The following is a 22,242-nucleotide window of genomic DNA, read 5'->3' on the forward strand; positions in this document are numbered from 1 at the left end:
CGTGAACCCCCAAGCTGCTTTATGCGGGGACAACGCAGGAAAGAATTTAGACAGATCACCCACGCGGGAGATCCGGGAATATTGCATGTAATTCTTTTAAAAATCCAATCATATATCACAGACATCGGTAAACATATGAAGTCAAGCCTTCATTTCTTTCCTAATACTGGTTACATTCAAGATACGTTTGAAAAAGAGAGAGAGAGTTTTCATAAATCTAATAATAAAATTAGTGTAGCATTTTTTAAAAGTTTAACCGTAGTGGAGCGAGATATCCTTTTTGCTTAATAGTATTGAAACAGTGTAACAAGTCTCATTATTTATTTTATAGTTGTTTTACTAAGGAATATATTGATTTTTAATTTCCTGTTGCTACGTAATGAAAGGGGGGAGGGCATTCAAAAGGAAGCGGCATCAGCCGCCACCGCCCAGGGTGGCAAAATGACTAGCGCCGACCCTGATGATGATATTCAGCAAACAACTCGGGGTGTCTACAATTTTTTAAAAACAAAATTCATTGACTTTTCCAGACCAAAGTATTTAGGGTAATTCGCATATTTACACATTTTTATAAGAAGGACACTACATTTTAGCTAAAAACCACACTTACAGACCTACTAAATGAAGTTAAAAGTAATAATGAGAAGGAAAACAACAGAATTTGAGTGTTGGATTGGGTCATCATCAGGGGTGAGCTTTTACACAATACTTAATAATAAATACTATACTGGCAGAAAAGTGCATTGAATTTAGGATTCAAAAATGGAGTTAATACTTTCTTATAGTAAATGATTAGATTGATTTATTGAATTGTTTCTTTAATTATTTTAATTGTATGTATTTTGATTGGAGTTGCTTTTTTACTTTGCTTGAGCATAGGGTACGTACTGATAAATAATAAACAAAGATTTTTTTTAACAAATTAATTACAATCTTAGCATAAAAATATATAATTATAATAAAATTTTAGTAATATATGTATTAATTCCAATATGTGCCAAAAAATACAGCCAAAAAAATGCAGCAAGAAAGTGGTGAATGCCAATAACCACTCACAATAGTAAATTTGTATTGAAAATAGTTCAATAGAGTATTTAACTTGCAACTTCTACTGAAATTGCCGGTGTATCAAACTATAGTGTAGTTTGTTCACAACAAATATAAAATTTCTTGCTTGTCCTTTTCTTCTTTGTTCAAGAACCTTTTTTAGTACATTTCCACAAAAATTTAATTTTTACCAGAAACACAGCAAATTTCCCTGACATTTCCAGGTTCTCCACCCTTCAACTACCCCACAATTCATTCCACAAAATCACGCTCCGTTGCCATATTTCAGGAAAACGGATCAGATGTTGCATTCAAAACATGCTGGGTAAGCATTGTGCATATGATCTCTGCCAAAGTCATTCAAGGTATGATTATCATGATAATATGAGGAATGTGTATGCATAAAATATTGCAAATTTCTCATTGAAAGAAAGCTTCTCATATACAGAGCATTTCCTGACATTCACTACGAGACTCGGCAGCAAGCAGCCCGGCATCAGTGCTTGTCTTTCCTGGTGAACGGGGCCCGTGACAGTTGCACGCTACAGTCTGTTATTTTCGCACTCCCTACCTTTGCTTTCTTTCCCTTTCTGTTGACGTTGCAGACTGACGCCAGTATAATCCTCCCTCGGAAGTTGTGTTGTGTCGTGTGTTGAAGATTGTGGCTTAAAAAGTTTACATTACAACAAAGGATTTATCTTGTCGAGCTTTACTTCGGAAAGAGGAATTGTGGAGAAGTGCAACGACGTTTTGCAACAAAATTTCCTGGTGTTCCCGTTCCACATAGGACCACTATATTAAACCTCGTAAAAAACGTTTAGAGTAACAAAATCAGTTCTGAATAAAAGTGGTGAGAAAAATGGGGAAATCTAAAGAATAACGTATACAAAGACAATCCACACACCATCCATGAGTTAAAAGAGAGTATTGTATGAGAAAGCGGGAGAATTACAATAGAGGAACTTGCACGTGTAAATGCCAATTTCCTTCGGAGATGCCAGGAATGTGTAGCAGCAGAGGGACATCATTTTGAACACCTGTAGTCAAGGTTAGTACACAATATGAAAACTGTAATTTTAATATCCGACTCTACGACTGTCGCGAACCCCGTTCACCGGGAAAGACTAGCGCTGACGCCGGGCCGCTTGCTGCCCAGTCTCGTAGCGAATGTCAGGGAATGCTCTGTACTTTCCATAATACGTTCAAATCTGTTTGCCCAACTTCGTGTTGTTGCTTCTGAAAGTGCACTGCATGATGACATCATTATCCATTGATATGCTTCCTATGTCTCCTGGCAAATGTGATTAGCTTGATTGCTCTACAAACTTTCACCCCACACGCATGATCTTCGGCAACACCACTTAAAAACTTTGGAGGCATCTTTAACAATGATTCTAACTAGCAACTAAAACATAAAGACAGACATATTTTTCTGAGACAATGCATGACACATATGGCACCTGATCAAAAATGCTGAACATTGCTTCAAGAGACATATTTTGTTGTTGTTGATTTGGTGTTTTAAGTCCACTTTATGCACAGTAAGGCTAATTGGGACTGGACCTACAGTTTAAAGTGGGATCCGAACCACTATGTACCTCCACCGGGTATCGAACCCGGGACCCCTTGATTACAAGGCGACGACGCTACCACTGCGCCATCGAAGAGGCCCTGAGACATATTTTGGTATTCTGCTGATTTTTTTTTTTTAAACAAAGGAGCACTTTTGCCAAGGATATATGCTACTGCATTATAGATTGAGCATGTCACACAATCTTCTGTGATCGATTACCTGCCTAGCCAAAGCTGTTCCTTTGTGCCCCTCCTCCCTCCCAAAAAATTTTTTTCACCACCGATTCTGGTCTTGAATAGCTTAATGATATTGAAAATCTGCACACACAAAAGAAAATACAAATGCAAAAATTGACATAAATTTGGCATTGTTATGTGTGTATAAAAAAATCACATATCTTTAGAAATGTAACCACCAAATAAATTATAAAAAGGTATAATCTTAAAAACCCTCACTTAAAGAATGATGTATGCAAAAGAGTGCTTTGGTGGAGAATTCCTTAAGTTCTCTTACAATCATCACAAAAACGAACAATGGCACATTCATATTTTATTTTACAAACTAATACAATTTAAAATTCCCAACAATTGAATCTATAATTTCAGATTTGCCAGGTCCTATTCCAAGCACTGTAACAGAACCAGTTTTAACTTGAGTTCGTCCTGCATCTGATATTAGACTAGTTACAAGATCTTGCTCCTCTGCTTTCACTTTAAGCTCTCTTAACAAGTTTTCTCCTTCCAGCTTCAGTATGATTTTTGGCTGCCCTGCTAACTCCCACTGTCGCACAATGTCCGGCTGAACAGTCGCGGCCTTCCTGAAACAACTAACCGCAGCATGAGCACACTGGGATGCCACTTTACCTTTCTTCATTCCCAAATCCGTCCTTACCACAAGAACTAATTTTGTGCCATGCCCCAAAAGAACTTGGGTAGCAGTGTTCACATAAACAAAAGGATTCTTAATCCTTCCTTTGAGTACCCAGCCAAAGGTTAAGCCAAGGCCGAAGCCCACGATTGCAGAGGAACTAATGTATTCTGTCATTATGGTAAAAGTTTTGTTATTGGCCCTATATCAACAGATTATTGCGGTTGTTTCTTTTTTCTGTAGTATTCATCCATGCATAGTTTTAGTTTCTTGACTTCTTCCTGACATTTTCTCCAATCTTTCTGCTCTGCTACGCATTCCTGGAGAAAGAAAGGAAATGTTTTTAAATTCCGATACAATGAGTGTATTTTATTATGTTTGCAATGTTGTTACACTCCATAATAACATATTTTTTCCTTACGCTGAAACGGTAAAACACAATGGTCGCTTATGTAGTATAGCCAATAATAATAATGATAAAAGTCTCATCTCTCTCTCTCCTGATATCTTTTCTCTTTTATTTAAACAAGTTCTTTTGAGAAAAATAATTTCTGAATGATGGCTTCAGGAGTCAGTTCCAGACGTATTGGCCTAACAGAGCCTTGTTATATATACTATGGAAAATAGTGCCTTTCTTTTTCCTTTGCATATTTGTTGACTTTTCCTTTCATATTTACCTATGTCCAGAGTTTTGATTGACCTTAAAATATCTCTTGCCTTACTATGATCCTGAATTAATCCATTCCTCGGTTAAAAAAAATGTGTCTGCCTGTTTTGTGTAAATGCTTTCAAGAAAGGAATCTCAGCTATTTTTTATGAGCAGAGATGTGTAGTTTGTGAGTGATCAAGGAACAAGTAACTGACTCTATGAACATATGAGCAGTGTTAAATTAAAGACCTTCATTCCCAATCACCATTCTATCACATATATAATCATAATAAAAAATTACACAACTAGACATACAGTGACTCAAAAAAGTATTCAACTAAGGACAGGCCTCACACGGAAGCATGCCTAACGAGCAGAAATGGAACGAAGACGGAAGTATATATGCACAGAAGTTTAATGCATACTATTGAGGTACAAATTACACAAAAAAGAAACACCTTTGGTAGTTGAACCGAAGGAATGCAGAAAAACAAAAGACAAGATGTGTAATTTTAGGTCAAGAAAGTATTCAACGATAATACTTGCGGCATACAATGTTAGGTGTGTGTGATATCCTTAATACCTGGTGGGGCCCCCTTTCCTCTTGATGATTTCCTTCAACCGTTGCGGGACTGATTACCAAAAAGTCTCTGTTGTTTGTCCGGTAATTTGCCCCATTTGTCCAACAAAACACATCCGAGGTCATTTTTGTTGGAAATGTGGTGTTTTTGGATACTTTCTTCGAGAATATGCCAGACATTCTCGATAGGATTAATGTTCAGGATTGTGGATGTGTTTGCATCCAACATGGGGTGTTGTACAATAATCAGAGCTTGGTGTTGATGGATGTATATTTCAGGTAATTGTCCTGGGTGAAGATGTAGTCCCCATGATATTAACTAAATTGGATAGCTGCCCCTTCAAAATGTTGAAGTCACATGTGTGGTCCATTGTACCATCAATAAAAAACAAATCCCCAACACCATTTAACGAATGGGGGCAAATTACCAGACAAACAACAGAGACTTTTGGGTAATGAGTCCCACAACGTTTGAAGGAAATCATCAAGAGGAAAGGGGTGGCCCACACCTAACATTGTATGCTGCAAGTATTATGGTTGAATATTTTTTAAACCCCAAATTACCAGTGGCGAAGCTCCTATGAGGCTTAGCCTACCCAAAAAATGTTGAAATTAAATCTTGTACCCTGTAACAATCAAAGTTCGTTAAAACAAATTAAACTATGTAATCCGAACGTTTGGTTCCGCTGATCCTTCCAGATATCTCGTCAGTCAGGCCAGAAAGAGTGAGCGCGTTCGGGCTGAACTGTGAGGCTTTTGACGAAAAGCCTCGCGTTAAAAGGCAACTACAGCATGAAGAACTCTGTGTAGGTGGAAGGGGAGTGTAAGGGGAGGGGACTGCCGATTCGCTGGGTGAAAGCGGCTAGCCTCAGAACCAACCTGTTGTGCTTCTAGTCTTCTTAAGTGAGTTGTTCACGCGCTGCATTGTTGAATGTTAATTTACTCCAAGTGCATGCACGCGTGTGTTTGTGTGTGTGTCACATACTGTATTTATGTTATAAAAATATAATACTGTGAAATCATGTGTTGAAAACTCTAAGATGATTTGCAGTAAAATAAATGTAAGTGAACAAGACTTCGTGGCTCTCAGATGCTTAACCTACGAAATCTTGGACACACTGACTTTACAACTTGAAATACGTTTTGGAGATCTTGAGAAGATAAAATTTGTTGAATTGGTAGACCAAAATAGCTTTGGGGAATATAAACTACATTTTCCTGTGATGAAATTAAGTAACCTTCTGTCCACATATCCATTTTTCAACAAAGAACGATTAGAAAATGATTTAAAGAATATCTATGCTGATGAAGAAAAGCATTTACCTCCTGCAGACCTTCTAAAATTCATAGTTAGCAATGACCTTCAAACAATCTACAAAGAAGTAACACAACTTATCAAGTTGGTCTTGACATTCCCTGTTACAACAGCTTCCTCCGAAAGAAGTATGAGGACCCTCAAGAGAGTAAAACATTATCTCCGTAATTCAATGAAAAATGAAAGATTAAGTTCTCTCAGTCTCAGTACAATAGCCATTGAAAAAAAAACTGGTTAAAGAACTTTCTATTGATCAAGGCTTCAAGGAAAGAGTAATTGATACTTTTGCGACCAACAAGAATCGACGCATGGACCTGCTGTATAAAAAAATATAAGCAGATTTTTCAGCCTACCCAGTACTTGCGCCTTAGCTTCGCCACTGCAAATTACACATCATCTTGTCCTTTGTTTCTCTGTATACCTCTTGTTGAACTACCAAAGCTGTTTCTTTTCTGTGCAATTTGTACCTCAATAGTATGCACTAAACTTCTGTGCACATGTACTCAGTGGCGTCGCGTGCGGTTTGCATACGAGTGTTCACAATAATGTTTTGTACTGAATCCAGATTTACTCCTCTCCCTTGTAACTTCATCTTCAATTGAAAAAGTGAGAATAACAGTTCAATTTATTTTCAACAATTTTCCTTCAAATTCACGCTATATTTGAAGTGATACAAGAAGGACCTAGGGAAATTGTCCCTCTCCTCCTTAAAATTTGCCAGGTTTAGCGAATTCTCGCTAAAGTTTGCAACTATGTAGCACAGACATTTTCGAGTCCCCCTAGACATGCCTTGTATATGCTGCACTCTGGTGCCGAATGTAAGAAGTATTTCCGCTTGCATCAGTGTTTGCACAGCGAAGTGAACATCTTCGGGGTATAGTGGCCAACAGCCCCTTATCTGTCAGCTCTATGAAACACGCACAGCAATTGTGTTCAACGCCCTCCGTGGAACACCATGGGAGTCAGTGTTACCAACTTCCTAAAAAAGTTATCAGACGTGAAAGAAGTTGTGTCAGAGTAAATTGTGTGTATACTCGTACATCAATCATAGTATTTATGTGTGTGTGCATTTAATATGTACGTAATTTAAGACATATGCATGAGTGTTCATGTGCTCATGCAAACATTATCAGGCGACGTGCCTGCATGTCCTTTTGTCTTCGTTCTATTTCTGCTTGTTGGGCATGCTTCCATGTAAGGCCTGTGCTTAGTTGAATACTTTTTTGAGTTACTGTAGACACATTAATAACATTTTTGGAAAATTTGATCTACTCAATATACCATTTACATTTTAAGTCCTGAAACAGAATGAAAACAGAATAAAATCAAAATATAGCAGCAATACAAACACACATGTATCTCAAAGTAAAGAATTATATACCCTGATGGAAATTTCTACTGTTTACAGTAGACAGAATCTATTGTTACCAATTGCACCCTACTGTGTTCTCGGAAATCAACCGAAACTCAATGGTTTCCTATTGAATAATTTCAGTAGACCTTGTGTTCCTCTACTGTATATGTACAAGTGAAATATTCTCTTCAGTATTACATATAATAATGTACGTAGTGTGTCTAGCTTAACATGTTGGCTGTAAATATAACTTTTCATTCCTCCCGATAAAGAATTTGTTCTTATATCTATTTGAAAATCTAAACACAGTAGATGTTTCAAAGCACCTTTTGATCTAGTGAAGAAAGTACAGTAGAGAAACTACAAGTGAAAACAATTTCTTCAGTATTATGTTTAATACGTACGTAGTGTATTTAGCTTAAGATGGTGGCTGTAATAAGTGGCAAAAAAAGGGGGGGGGGCAATTCCCCATATTCATATTTATTTGAAAATCTGAACATAGTAGATGTTTCAAAACACCTATTGATCAACTGAAAACAGCAGGGTACACATTAAAACTACTTTCTGTTCGGCACAGACAGATGCAGAAATTTCAGCAAAAAGTGCAGCCTTAACCAGGACTTGAACCCAGGCCTCTGGTATACCATGCCATTACTTTATCAAGGTACCGAGCCAGACCTGCTTGGAATTGTTTCCGTCAGTGCTATTGCAACGAGATCTGTTGCCTTCAAAACACTGTTGACATCCATCATTCCTAGTTAACTCCAGTGTAGAGATGGAATTTACCTTACTGTCAATGAGGATATGTTCATTTTACACATTCACAGAAATATCTTCCGAAAAATCAAATATTTTGTTTAACGTTTTTCCCATCCCCATCTGTTTATTTTTCTTAGTTCCACCAAAAATGTTAGGTACAAAATTAACTGCATATTCTCTCATCAGTTGGTTGAAGAATGACTGAACTACATTTCAAGTTTTAATCATGACTATAGCTCTTTTCAGTTGTTACGGCGTGAGCTCTAGAAGCTAGCAGGGGAAGTGGAGAGTGGGGAAACTACCTATCCAGCGCAACGAGACAGGCCGGTTAGAGAGAGAGACTGCAGCGTTGCCAGAGTAGCGGGAAAGGGGAGTTGAAATCGAAAGAACCATGAAATATAGACGTCCCATTGTTCGCGTATGGCCTGAGAATGCGTATTATCCCCATCTTGTGGTCAGTAGAATACCGATAAGTGTATGATATCAAGTGTATACGTTGTAGGAATTCTTTCCAACTGTACCGAATGGTACATTGTCCATTACAATCACTGCGTCTTTGATGTTCCTTTCGTCAAGCGTATCTAAAAACTGCAAACACCACTGAAAACTAATTTACATTTCTGTAGAAAACCAGTGTGACTGGAACCTACTTGACAAACAATAATGTGCCCACCTTTACCCACGGGCACTTTTAAACCCCCTGCACCCTCTTTATTTTGCCAGATTTTCGTTGGAGCGTAATTTTGATGTATGTGCATTTCATCTAAATAAAATACCTATATAGGACAAAGGTTCCTTATTTTTTAGAAGATGCATTTTTCGCAAAAACGTTACTCTGGCTGTAACTATATCGGCTCTCTCCATCAGAAATCATCTACCGTCCTTGTTCTTTTTGTACTTGAACCCCATAGACTTCAGTATCTTTCACAACGACGAAACTCCCCACGGAAAGCTTATTAATGTATACAAATCAACGAAAACATGTTCAGTGTTGGATATTCACCCTTTACATAATACCCAAGGATAATTCTTCTTATTATATCTTTATCGCAACCGTCGATTGCCTTTGTGATACTGTTCCTTTTGATTCGTTTGTGCTGTGATTCAAATGTACGTGGAACCTGATTCCTCAAGACTGTCTTTGCCTTCCCTAACAACACGCTGCACAGTTCGCTTACTCACTCCACAAGCTTCCGACACTCTCTGTTGCACTTTGTGCACACTTACCAAGGGACCACTGTTTTCTGCTTCCTTTTGAAAATATTCATGAACCCTACTGATTATTTTCCTGCCTTGGCTACAAACTAACTCCTTGCTGTTCGCCATCATACGATACTTACTGTGTTGATAAACACAAAGCTCCCAATGGAACAACGAGAGTACAAATAAACGTCACATCACATGCCACATACACGTTTATCGAAGAAACAATGCAGTTAGGCAGTACACGATGCGACAACAATTACTCCCACGTATGTTATTCCTACATTCCGTTCGTAACAAACACGAATCAACACTGGGGCAAAAACACCATCAGCAACGTGGTGAATTGGCAACACAGCAATGTGCAGAACGAAGTTAGCGCTGCAGCTTCCTCCCGCGACTGCGTAACTCTCGGCTCCACCGCTAGGTGGTCTGTTCTCTGGTTGGTTAGCGGCATGTTCCCCGCTCCCCACTTTTCCTGCCAGCTTATAGAGCGCACGCCGAAGAACTGAAAAGAGCTATAGTAGTGCCCATGGAGCATACCAGTTTCAAACTTACATTACGTTTAAAATTCGATTTGTGACAAATTAGTTTTTTACTGAATTCCGTTAAGTTTTATTCCTTTGATGGGCAAATAAGGAAAATAAACAGATTTATGTAGACTTCTCAATCTAAGGGTAGTTGGTATATGTCTAGGGGGGGGGGGGTATAAATGTAAACACAATAACAAAACCTGTACTAGGATGGCAGACAATTTGGGGGAGGGGCATTGTTTGGCACATATGCTTGCCAATTACAAGCTGGTCCCCTCACAGTTCTAGGGTCATTCCATGCCAAATGAACCAATTTTAAAATAATTGGTTGCATTACCATTTTAGAAAAAAAAAAATCATTTTTAGTACATACGTTTGTACATGTTTCTAGATATCAAAAAAAAGTATTGTCTTTAGTTCTCCTGGGGCAGCCAATTTTCCAACATGGCACATGGCTTTTTTTGCTCATGTAGCACTTTTCAGAAAACTTAATATCTCAAAAATCATTAGAGCTAGAGATCTGAAACAAAATTCATTTTGTAGCTAATGAAGTATACTTTCTATGATAATCAAGTATGTTTTGCTTAAAATTGCATCGTAAGTATGAAAATTATGGTGGAAATTGGGGTAACAATAGTTAAAAATGTTGATTTTTAAGCCTTAGTCTAAGGCTTGATAAAGCTTAAGATAGGCAGTGGCATGCCCAGAAATTTTGAAAGTAAGGGGATTGGGTTACATATACTTTTTTTTTTAGCAGACAGTAGGGTGGAGTGATTTTTTTAAAAAAAATTTAAAATGCCTGTAGTCAGAAAAGTTGCATTTTGGTATCAGTCAAATAAAATCAGTTCTCTAGGTCAATTTCATCTGGTGGCCCAAGGCTTCCGAAATTTTCAAATTTCCACTTATTTTCACATATTGAAAGATACATGGAGAATTTTGTTTCAAAAAAAAAAAAATTTGAAATGCCTGTAGTCAAGAAAGTTGAATTTTGGTATGTCAAATAAAAAAAAATCAGCTCTCTAGGTCAATTTCTTCTGGTGCCCCAATTCCTCCAAAGTTTTCATATTTCCACTTAATATCGCATATTGAAAATACATGGAGAATTTTTTAATTTTTTTTTTATTTTGAAATGCCTGTAGTCAACAAAGTTGAATTTTGGTATCAAATAGTCAAGTAACCAATAACCAGTACATTATTTGCTTTATGAACATTTATTTCCGAAAACTAGCTATAACTTCATATGTTAATGTATTTTCCTCTGTATTTTCAGGTTACTAGCACTAGGGGAGTGTGATGGCATCTAGAAAGAAGCAACTGTTGACTAGAGCAGAAACATCATGCCCTGTGTTTGGCATTCCTAAGGAAATCAATGAATCAGTGCTTCCTACTGAAGGAGATGTGATGAAATTATTTGATTTGATTTGATTTTTAGTTTATTTTACTTCGCGTTTTGTGCCTCTTGGCTAATTTGCGAAGATGGGGATGAGTGATGAAATGATGAAATTGATGAATGGACATTCACAAACAACCAAGCCCGACCGGGATTCGAACCCGGGACCCTTGGCGTCGCAGCGCGTGATGAAATTATATCTTCATATCTGCCTTCAAAAGCAAAATGAAAAAAACTCAGGAACCTCATGTTCCAGAAATTAGTGAAAGTGTTTCTCAGCAGGTGGTAGGAATTTGGATGAAAGCTTCATTGCCATCAGTGTCACATCAGCAGGTCATTGCAAGAGTAAAAAAACTTCATGAAAACTATCGAAATCTCTTAAAGCCCTTTAAGTGTAGACAAAATGAAGAAAACTACAAGAAAAAAATTGCATTCTATTGCTCACATGCTAACTCTACATTATTTGATATATCGTGTTGTAAGTGTAAAGACTTTTCAACCTGTGTTTGTACTAGAGAGAAGAAAGTACCTATTCAAGAAAGATAATTCCTTTGGATCAAAGGACGAGAAAAATGTTCATTGGAAAAACTGATTTTAAAAAAACCCAAAGAATTGCAGAAGAAGCAAGCAAGAAAAGCTATGGAAGAAGCAAGACTTCAGAAACATTTGTAAAGCTGTAGTGTCAATGCTGCATCTAGTAGTCCTCAATCAAGTCCATCAAGTGAACTGGAGGAAGAAGGTTCAGATACTGACAACGACATGAGTAAAGTACCAAATGGGAAATGCCCTCCACTTTAGCGAATTCCTCATTAACCTCAAACGAAACTCAAATGCAGTTACCTCTTAAGAATTTTGCTTGAGAGTGTGACAGACATCGCATATCTGACAGAAGTGTGGCTAAAATTGCTAGTGCAGTTCTTCAAGATGTAGGTGTTATTAGTGATGCAGATGTTTCTAAAGTGATAGATAGGAGCAAGGTTAGAAGGGAAAGAAGTAAAGTCAGGAAAACAGCTGCTCATAGTTTGGATACCCTTACTCATGGCCGTAGGCAGGAAAAAAATTTGGGAGGGGGGTGTTAGGCATAAAAGTGACAAGTAAGCCTTATACCAGTTATATCAATATGCCTGACATGTAAAATTTTCATATCTGTAGAAAGTGACTCACTTAAATGCCAGAATGGAAATGATGTGTTTGTGCCAACACAAGAAAAACTAAAGGAAATGCATGAAGTGTGTTTTGTTTTTCATGTATCTCCTGTTTCAAAACTAAGGCGGCTGATTGCAGAAAAACAATAAAGTGCTCTTGCTCAAAAAACTATTCACATCATACAAGGAAACTGGAAAGTTGCTTTTCACAAAGTATTAGAACTGAAGGAAAGCAAGTGTGATATTCCTTTGCATGGCCAGTACAATCATATAATGGAAATTATACGAAGAAAAATGTAAATTGGCGAACACTAATGTTGGAAAGATCAGAATCATCAGTTTGATTGCTACCACTTGGTCAACAATATATGTGATGAACTGAAATTTCTTATAATTTACGTAGGAACTTAGTGAAAGAACAAAGAATTCTGCCTGATTTAACAAAGAGAACGAATAGGAAGCTGGAGCTGACACCACCAACTGGTCGTGGGTACCTAATAAATCAAACCTTTTGCAATGAGATTTCAAAGATTTTAAATTTTCATACCTTGTAATTTCAATTTCTGGTAAGTCAAGTATTAAAACCTCATGTTACTATATTTTCTGAGGCTTTATCTAACCCAAATTTAAAAAAGAAAAAGGAAACACTCCATAATTCTAAGTATGGGATATAGTTTAACCTTACTTTGCAACGTCAGAAATTAGGCGACACACGTTCTCATACTGACCAAAACGTTGAATCTAAAAGTTGAGACTTTTACTGTGAATTAGGTTCATGCAGGGCTTCCTTTGTGCCAAATTTCAGAATTTTTCAAGAAGACCCATCCGAGATATTTAACCCTGAAAACAAAATTCGGTAAAACTTCAATAGCGTCCCAACGGATTTCTTCATTTTTACACAAGAAACTACTTACCGAAATGAGTTTCTGTAGCATTTAGAAGATCTTGGTATATTCTTTCATCGAGAAAAACCGATGTTGTCCGTATATGCTAAATTGAACGAAATGAGTGCTAATGGAACGTAACCTCGTCCTCGTGATGGTTCGTGGGGCTATCGTGAATTTTTGGGGCTACCCATGGATGGTTTTTGGAGCTAACATCAATGGTTTAATAATTACTTTTCATGTCAAAAATTGAACTTTTTTTTGTGAAAAAAGCAAAATAGCATCTTGAAGAATCTTTTGCAATGCAGAATAGGTAAGTATGAATGTTAAAAATGACGAAATAAACGAGTGAGAGGTGTTGGGATGCTATCGAATTTTTACCCAAAATTCAATGAACAGCCATGTTTGAGCCCATGATGTAAAAAAGGGTTGCATATCTAAGCACTGATATTTTATTTACAGACACCCTGCAGGCAGGTCTACACATGAAAAAAAATAAAGCCTTATACTAAACCCCTTCATTAAAAAAAAGTGTGCTTAAAAATCCACATTTTTAACAATTGTCCACTATAATTTTCGTACTTACAATGCAATTTTAAGCAAAACATAGTTGATTATTATAGAAAGTATACTTCATTCATTTTGTATAAGATCTCTTGCTCTAATGGTTTTAGATATATTAAGGTTTCTGAAAAGTATTACATGAGCAAAACAAGCCATGTGCCATGTTGGAAAAATGGCTGCCCGAGGAGAACTAAAGACAATACATTTTTTTGAACATTGGTTTTGATATCTAGAAACATGTACAAATGTATGTACTAAAAATGATTTTTTTCTAAAATGGTCATGCAACCACAATTGCATCGTATGGCATGGAATGACCCTCTTGACAAAATATTTATGTAGCTTACATGATAACTTTTGAAATTAAAAACAAAAAGGTATTCTTTACTTTCAAAAAGATTATTTTCAAACATTAAGGATCGGGTTTCCATTCTAGAAGTATCGGAAAATGATGGTTCTCATGAAACGTAAATTTCATGCACTGTCTTTTTCTTAAAAAATATTATTTCAGAATTTATCTTACAAAATTTAGTGTTAGTTTATTGTTATTCATGAGATACGCCTGGCCTTCATGTTTCCTTCACTCTTAAATAATGGAAAACTGCAAAAATAAAAACAACATAAAAAAAACGGTTTAACTATCCTTTAAACCAACTAACCCTGGAGATAAGGGAGCTTATTTCTGGAGAGAAACTACATACAAGTGCAGAATGTAATGCTGGTATGATTTTTGTTACTTTCAGATTGCTATATGCTTTTCTACCAATTTCAGGGCTCATTTGCTCAAGCTATAATGAAGGATTTGGCAGGCTGGGGGTGATCCAGCAATTGGAAATGTACTTACTTCCAGAAAGCAAAATAGAATAATCATTATTTATTAGCCATTAAGTGTCTGTAGGGAAACTCGTAACGAACCAGTCTCGTCACAATTTGTACGAGTCGCAGCTCTATTTTTGTGACCTTTCTGATAAAAATATGTAATAGAAATGTATCAATTTAAAAACAGGTTACACCTCTAATTTGGTAAACTAACGTAATATTTAATGTAAGAATATACTTTTAATAGTTTATATTTCTTCCACTTGCTTACGTTAGCGTCGCCGACGCAATATAAAGGCGAGAGCGGGGCTAGCATCTGTTTTTGACTCCGTCTGCGGACGAGAGAAGTAGGGCTCTGCCTACGTGCAAGAGGTAAACTCCTCCTAACAGGAGAGAGAAAAAATTATCCCACTCCACCTTCTGGTGAGAGAAATTTACTCCACTTTAGTGTGAGAGGACCCACTCCGCTTTCGGGCGAGAGATATTTAGGTAACCAGACCTTTTTCTTTCATAAAACCCCCTCATCTCGGCGTTGGGAATAATAACAGCGAAACCCAGTCTCCTCGATGCTGGGAAATTCGCTTCTTAGAATCTATTGCTTAGTTTTTGGCCTGTTACTCCTACATGTAAACAAAAGGCTGCTTCCAAGGTTACACTAATCTTTCTCTTTTAGATGCTTTGTTTATAAACCCATTGTGATTGTTTTTCTAACAAGAGTACTAGGTATCATATACAAAGTTGTATGGGTTTACCTGTTCCCTTTTCTTTAAGGGTTCAAAGTTTTATAGGTCAACTACAAAAGGCCGTAACTATATAGAGAGGTCCAAATATGAATATATATATCTGTATCTGTGAAACTATAAGTTGGATGTATAAAACTACTGTAAAAGGGTCTAAGTTCAGTTCTTGCTTAAGTTTGTGATGAAATAAACCTTTATGTTTTAGTTAATTTTGAGCTGTCAATGAACTTAACTGGTCAACTACGTCATAGCTAACACTTAGCTAACTAAGCTATTGGTCCTTCTCCTCCGAAGGACGTTACAAACTGGAAAGAAAAAAAATCAAAACTACATATTTTATACTGTAAAATTATATTTTTTTAAAATAGATTTATTGGTGCTTACAAAATTTCACAACAAAATGCATTACCGGTAGCTGGTTGTCTTTGTGACATCCATGAGCCATTTACAATGGAAAAAAATTGCACTAAAGCTCAATTACATTCCACATACGTAAAATTGATAACTTTTAAAAATGAGTTCTCACTTCAAAACACTGTCTACATATACATATTCTCAAATGTAATAGCACAGCATACTAATAATCAATTTGGCTCAAGTTCCTTTCATTTCACTGCGATTTCATGATGCTACAAATGCAATTTTACATGGTTCAATTTCGATTTACTTCTGTTAACACATACTACGGGGTTTTAGCGATTGCTTAAGATTTTATTCAACATATGCTTTTGTGGTTAGGTTAGGCAGGTCAGGTTTGGTTCTCTTAGCATTAAAATAAAGTCCCTAAATGCATTCTACTAAGGCTCCGATTATCTTCTACATTAATTCCCACTAGTCTACGATACTTACACAGTCGCTTGTCAACGGAAAATACATTGTCCATGGGAAGCATGCATGCTTGTGTAAGGTAATTTTTAAGTTGCTTTTTTCAACATAAATAACTTTTTTTTAATCCAAACAGTGCTCATCTTTAAGCAAAGTTCAAATTTCGTGTGTCAATGATTGAAAAAATTCTATGATAATTAGTCTTCCTGCTAGGAGAATTCGATAAAAATCATAAAACAATCTGAATAAACATAAATTCTTAGTCTAAAAAAAAGTTAAAACCTTCACAAAGAAGTGGAGTAGTTACTTCGTTTTCTATAACCTAATTAGCCTATAATTTATGTTTGTGAAGACAAATAAGAACAATTCACAGAAATCATCTCCCAGTGTCAAATTACTTCAGGCTGTAACTGTACTGATTTCACCAAAGTGACCAATCAATGTTTCACACTTCACCCTGCACAAGCCTGCAGTCAATTAGGGGAATCTCCCAACATGTGTGACCCATAATTTTCATGGATATGGTAAGAAAAGGTAGAGAAAGATAGCGTCATCTATTTTACCCAACTAACAGAAGGCAACTGTGGACAATCTGAGAAAAACCACGAACCATTATGGGATCATGGTTAGAATGTTATAAGTGACATGTCCTTTATTCCATGATGCTGTGTATAGAGTGAGTACCAGGACCTTCCTTCCTAACCTGCCATCCTTGGATAGGACGCACCAGTTGGCTTACCAATTCCCAGCTAATGCCGGGGGTGTCATGGTATCCTTTGTTCCCTGATCTAGCACCCGCTTGTCAGTAGCACTGGTTAGTGACCGGGAGTTGCTGCTTCTCCTAAGCCCCGTTCACCAGGGGTGCCAATTGGCTACGGGCAGTTCCCAGCTAAGGCCTGCGGTACCACATGCTTCCTACTTTCTTTTGCAGGGAAGCCTGTGGTGTCATCAATGACCAAAGCCCTAAATAATGATGGATTGGTGTTTTAAGTCCACTTTATGCACAGTAAGGCTAATCGGGACTGGACCTACAGTTTAAAGTGGAAACCGAACCACTAGGTGGCTCCACTGGTTATCGAACCCGGGACCCCTTGATTACAAGATAACGACGCTACCACTGCACCATGGAGGATGCCCCCTTTTTACACCCAGCAAGCCCGAGATATTTTGGGGTCTGTGTTCACCGATTGTTTAAAAAGGTAGGACCTATGGGCAAACTTTTGTCGCCCTCCTAATTGAAGTGACTTAGTGTCGAGCACAGCCTGTATTGCTGTGTGTGTGAGTGGACGTTGCAAGTTCAACCAAAACAAACCTTCTTATTGTTGTTATATCACTGATTCCTTTAAAGGTAATTGCAAGAAAGTAGCAGAAAATATGCTCTAAACTTGCCAGGGTGGTATGTCTACTTAAAAAGCTTAGAACATGCATTGGCAAGGATTTGTTGGTGCAATCATATTATGCATTTTTCCATAGCCTTCTGACTTATGGAAATCTCATCTGGTGCTGGGGGTCTTTGGTCAGTCTGTTTTATGCAAAACTCTCTTTAAAGAACTCAAAATAATTACTGTACCAAGCTTATATATATATATTTACCTGTCTAGTGTATACAAAAAAATGTACATAATTATAACTCAAGACACAATACAAGATTCTGTTACAAACTCGGCACACCATCAATCAAATTAAGTAAAACACACAATAGTTATAAGTATTTAGGAATTAAGTTTTACGCCTACGCCATGTTACCAGAAGCTGCTCACAGTGTGTCTCTTAAAAAATTTAGAAGTGTATTGAACTTTGGTTAAAAGAAAATGTCATCTACAAACTAGAAGAATTTGAAATCCATCCCAAAAATGATTTAATATTCTAGAATGTATTGTATTGTTTATTTTCTGTTTTATTGTTATTATGTATATTGCCACTGCCATATTTATATTATTTTATCATCACTAATATTATAATTGTCCTATGTCTACATACTCTTACTTTATATATGCATAAACTCTCATATTATCTATATCATATTGTAGTCCATGTATTCCCTCTCTATATATGTAATATGTAACCAATAACTGGTGACATTTATTGCATTGTACAATGTCTAACGATGAATAAATGTATTGTATTGTCATATGTACAAGAAATATAATGTAATTTAAGAAATTACAAGAAAATGCGTAGATTGCACAACAGTAAGCCAACGCAATATGAAAATTTCGAAAAAACATTAAGGCAGAGGCTTTGTGTAGCATTGGATACGAGGCCAGATAAACTTAAAACTCAAACTCATAACCAAAATGATCGAACATTTGACGTTGCTAGTAAAAAAAATGAAAGCAAATAAAGTACCGAACACAAAAACTTCACTCTAACAAGTCCAAGTTTCAATTTTCTGCATCGAGATGTGTGAGGGAAAAAAAGGAAGTAGGACGTCGGGGCAGCAGAAGGTGAAAGGCCCATGTGAACTTGCGCCACCACGAACTCGAGTGGGAATAAATGGAACCACAGCACCTGAAGCAAGATAGCACATGCCTGATGAAGCCACCCGACAGGTGGCAAAATCGATCACGAACAAAAACTGCACGGGAAAATGATACATGAACTTATAAAGTGATGTACCTATCTCCGTGTAACCGCCAAACATATATATTTCGATACAAAAACTTCACTCAGACAAATTCCCTTATGAAGGTTCTTGAAAAGAAATAAAAATGTGAAAAGATGGATACATTTATATCACAGATTAGCAAGTGCAAACTGCTTCAACAAATAATAGAATTCCAACATCTTAAACAATACGGATTAATAACTAAAATGATAAGTAGCTGAATTTTATATAACACTCACAAATTCAAGTCTTCTTGAACTCTATGATACATGCTGATACAACGTAGTTTAAACCACAAGAACCCAAACAAATTCTCATCAAATATTATCCACTGTCCTGGTGTAAATGTAGCACTTGCATACCCCACCTGTGCTATTTGTCCATAACCAGAAAATCTTGCTTTGCAAAATTTTGGTATATCATCATCATTAACTCTCTCTTCACAATCTGATGGTACACGAAATGGCTGAGGCAATAGGTTTTCCAAGTTGTTCCTTAGTTCCTTTTGAGGCTGCACTGCAGAAATTGTTTGCAATGACTCTTGTTCCTCATACGTCAATACTATGGGATGTAACAAATTTGCTGTAACTGAAACACATCCTGCAGGAATATTAGGATCACCAGATATTTTAACACCTTCCATTTTCTGTCCCTCATTTTTAAATTGAACAAGTATGAGTTCAAGTCCATGTGCTGAATATGTGCCTTTGAACAGACCTGACTGAAAAACTGGGGAATCACAATGTGTAATTTTAATGGGTTTCAATAACAAATTATGATTTCTTAATGTCATAAATTTTTCAATTTGTAATTCAACAAAATCATTATCAAGGTAATCTTCATCCCGCAGCCACTGGTACAGTTCCAAATTGGGAGTGCTATCATTTTCTGATCTATTTGATTCCACACAATTAAATACTGCATACTTATCAATTACTGATTGTGGACAATACTCAATGCAACAGTTATGTTCACCATATGTGCCTTGCAAGCAATGCAATTCAACACAGCCCATCCCGTTGATTCTAATAGAAAACAGAATCTTTTTTCTCAACGATTCTGTGAAACAAGGATACTTTGGAGGCTTCCATTCTAGCACTAGAATTTTATCTTCTTCGTGTTTTACCTCTACTAAACCACCATAAGGAGATGTATCATCACGCTGCCACACTCCGAGCATCATTCCATACTTGTGTAGCACCTTTTGGTAGAAGTCTCGCGGAGAGGGGTTACAAAGCATCCACATTACACCATAATCCCTTTTGCAAATGTGTCTCCAAATCCAAACTGTCCGTGAGGCTTCATAAAATTTACGGCACACCATTGACGCACATGCAATGTCTTTTCCGCCCAAGTGGCTGAAAATCACAGCCACAACCTCTACAGGAATATCTTCAATGTTAGCCATTGGTGGTGATGTATGAAAATTAGCAATTGTTTACATTACACAAACATCAACAAAGTGTTGAAATACTTCACTGGTCTCTCATGCATCAACAAAATGTGTTTAAATACTTCACTCGTTTCTCATGCGAATTATGAAATATTAATTTAGCATGGATCCTTATAACATCATGTTCTTTCCTGTTTCGTCAATAATAGCACAAAAAAAATTGTGTTATCTTTTCCCTCGTTAGGAAACGAAAGGTCATGTTCGTTGCTAGTTTCTACTATTTAATAGTCTGTGGATACATTTCTCCGGTGATATGATCAGAAACGAAATGAATAAAACATACATATCTTACCTGAACTTTATAATGGTGTGACATGCATCCGGTTCTCTTCAGCATGTTTTCCACTGGATCTTCTACATCTTCATTATTTATTTCTGTTTTAACGTGCATTCTCAAGCAGTTCAATGAAAGAGTTTGAGCACAGATTACTCTCACATAAAGAGAATACGAGGATCCTTTTTGCCAAAGAGAATAAGATTAGGGGAGAGAAATAACTCCCTATACTTACAATGGAAACTTTTTAGCAGACGGCTTGAGATGACGTCAGAAATTTTGAAATAAATTGGCCAATGAGGAACAGGGAGGTGGAATGGTGCTGCCGCCGCCGTCTAGGTACCGAACTAAGTTGGTTGCCATAGCAACGCAGCAAGCAAGCTATATGCAGACGTCTTTCGGATTCAACACTACAGTCAATTGGATATTGAATTTAGTAGTTTCGTATTGCGCAAAACATTAAAGGACTGAAATATGTTGTTCGATTACTAAAATCAATTAATTGTCTATACTTTAAGAAGGATATACTTATCTATTTTGATAATAGTTATGACTAGGGCTAGGATCATTTTCATGACACAGCATATTTTTTTTAGGGTAGGGGTGATATGTTCCCTAAACATGTAGACATTCATATTATGAAGAAACTAATTAAATTAAGGTGCTTTTTAAGGGCATATTTGGCTATTAGTATGGGATACGCATATTTTGATGAATTTTCGGTCATATTCAGCATAGTTTTACATTTTCAACAAATATAGTCATTTTTTAAGTGGATTTGCTCTTATTCCCATTTTCACTCGAGTTTTTTTTCCACTGTATAAGATCTTTTGCATTTTTCTTTGAAAATTTAGAGAAAGTATTCATTGTGTATTTCAACTCAGTGCCCATAAAGTGAACTAAAAATAGTACATATGTGCAAATATCTCTGCATTTAGATGTTGATGTTTGAAACAGTCCAGTTATAAGGGCATATTTTGTAAAATTTTGGGTCATAAGAGCATATTTTATTTTTTATATTTTGATGATTTTTAGGTCATAAAATTCCTAGCCCTAGTTATCACTGTGATATGAGTAAATTAATTTGTACCCATGAGATCAGTTTTATTATGTATTTTCTTTGTTGCTCCCCAAAAAATTGACTTTTCATAATTTTAGGCACAATTTCGTACACTTCATGCAGCTGCAATAAAATTGTAAACCTATATAAATTCAAAGTCGAGAATGTTCTTGAGAGTGGGGAAAAAGCACAATTAGTGCATGAAATCATGCTCTCCTATCGTTCCTACAAACTAAAACCAGTATTTCCTTATTTATTTGTTTAACAGTAAAAAAGCACAAGTAAATAAGTAAATAAAATATATGAATGACAACCATTCAGTACATAGGAGGACTGTCCAAAATGCAGCCTCAGAGTAGCTTCTGGCTTGCTAAAGTTTCTTTAGTACTTATGAAACCTCATTATTTTTACTCTGAGGTATTATCTTCGGTGAAAGTAAAATGCAATGAGACCTGCGACCAACTGTTCTATTAGCCTCAGTGGCAGTACGCATGAAAATCTTGAAGTACCCTGGTGTATACAGGGGAAAAAAAGGTTGTTTCTTCACACTTGTAAATATTTTTAAAAGTAATAATAGTATGCATGCACAATATCTTCAAG

The 22,242-nt window shown here is 36.6% G+C and overlaps 2 protein-coding genes across 2 annotated transcripts; both read right to left on the bottom strand.

Annotated features, from left to right (window-relative positions):
• Positions 1 to 3,040: 3,040 nt before the first annotated feature.
• Positions 3,041 to 3,693, bottom strand: LOC145978938 (peptidyl-tRNA hydrolase 2, mitochondrial-like). The gene has a single exon (XM_083111937.1). The coding sequence runs from the start codon at positions 3,662 to 3,664 to the stop codon at positions 3,182 to 3,184; it is 483 nt and encodes a 160-aa protein (XP_082968063.1). The 5' UTR covers positions 3,665 to 3,693; the 3' UTR covers positions 3,041 to 3,181.
• LOC145978936 (F-box only protein 31-like) lies at positions 3,685 to 20,577 on the bottom strand. Its single transcript, XM_083111935.1, has 2 exons — positions 19,095 to 20,577; positions 3,685 to 3,807 (listed from the first exon to the last, which is right to left on the bottom strand). Exons 1-2 carry the CDS (start codon positions 20,261 to 20,263, stop codon positions 3,798 to 3,800), a joined length of 1,179 nt encoding a protein of 392 aa, XP_082968061.1. The 5' UTR covers positions 20,264 to 20,577; the 3' UTR covers positions 3,685 to 3,797.
• Positions 20,578 to 22,242: the final 1,665 nt, after the last annotated feature.

This window comes from Lepisma saccharinum, chromosome 25, assembly GCF_977018435.1.
Source record: "Lepisma saccharinum chromosome 25, izLepSacc3.1, whole genome shotgun sequence".
Classification (NCBI taxonomy): Eukaryota; Metazoa; Arthropoda; class Insecta; order Zygentoma; family Lepismatidae; genus Lepisma; species Lepisma saccharinum.

Excerpts from the sequence above, each read along its gene's own strand:
- LOC145978938 (XM_083111937.1), bottom strand. The coding sequence starts at position 3,664 with ATGACAGAATACATTAGTTCCTCTGCAATCGTGGGCTTCGGCCTTGGC.
- LOC145978936 (XM_083111935.1), bottom strand. The coding sequence starts at position 20,263 with ATGGCTAACATTGAAGATATTCCTGTAGAGGTTGTGGCTGTGATTTTC.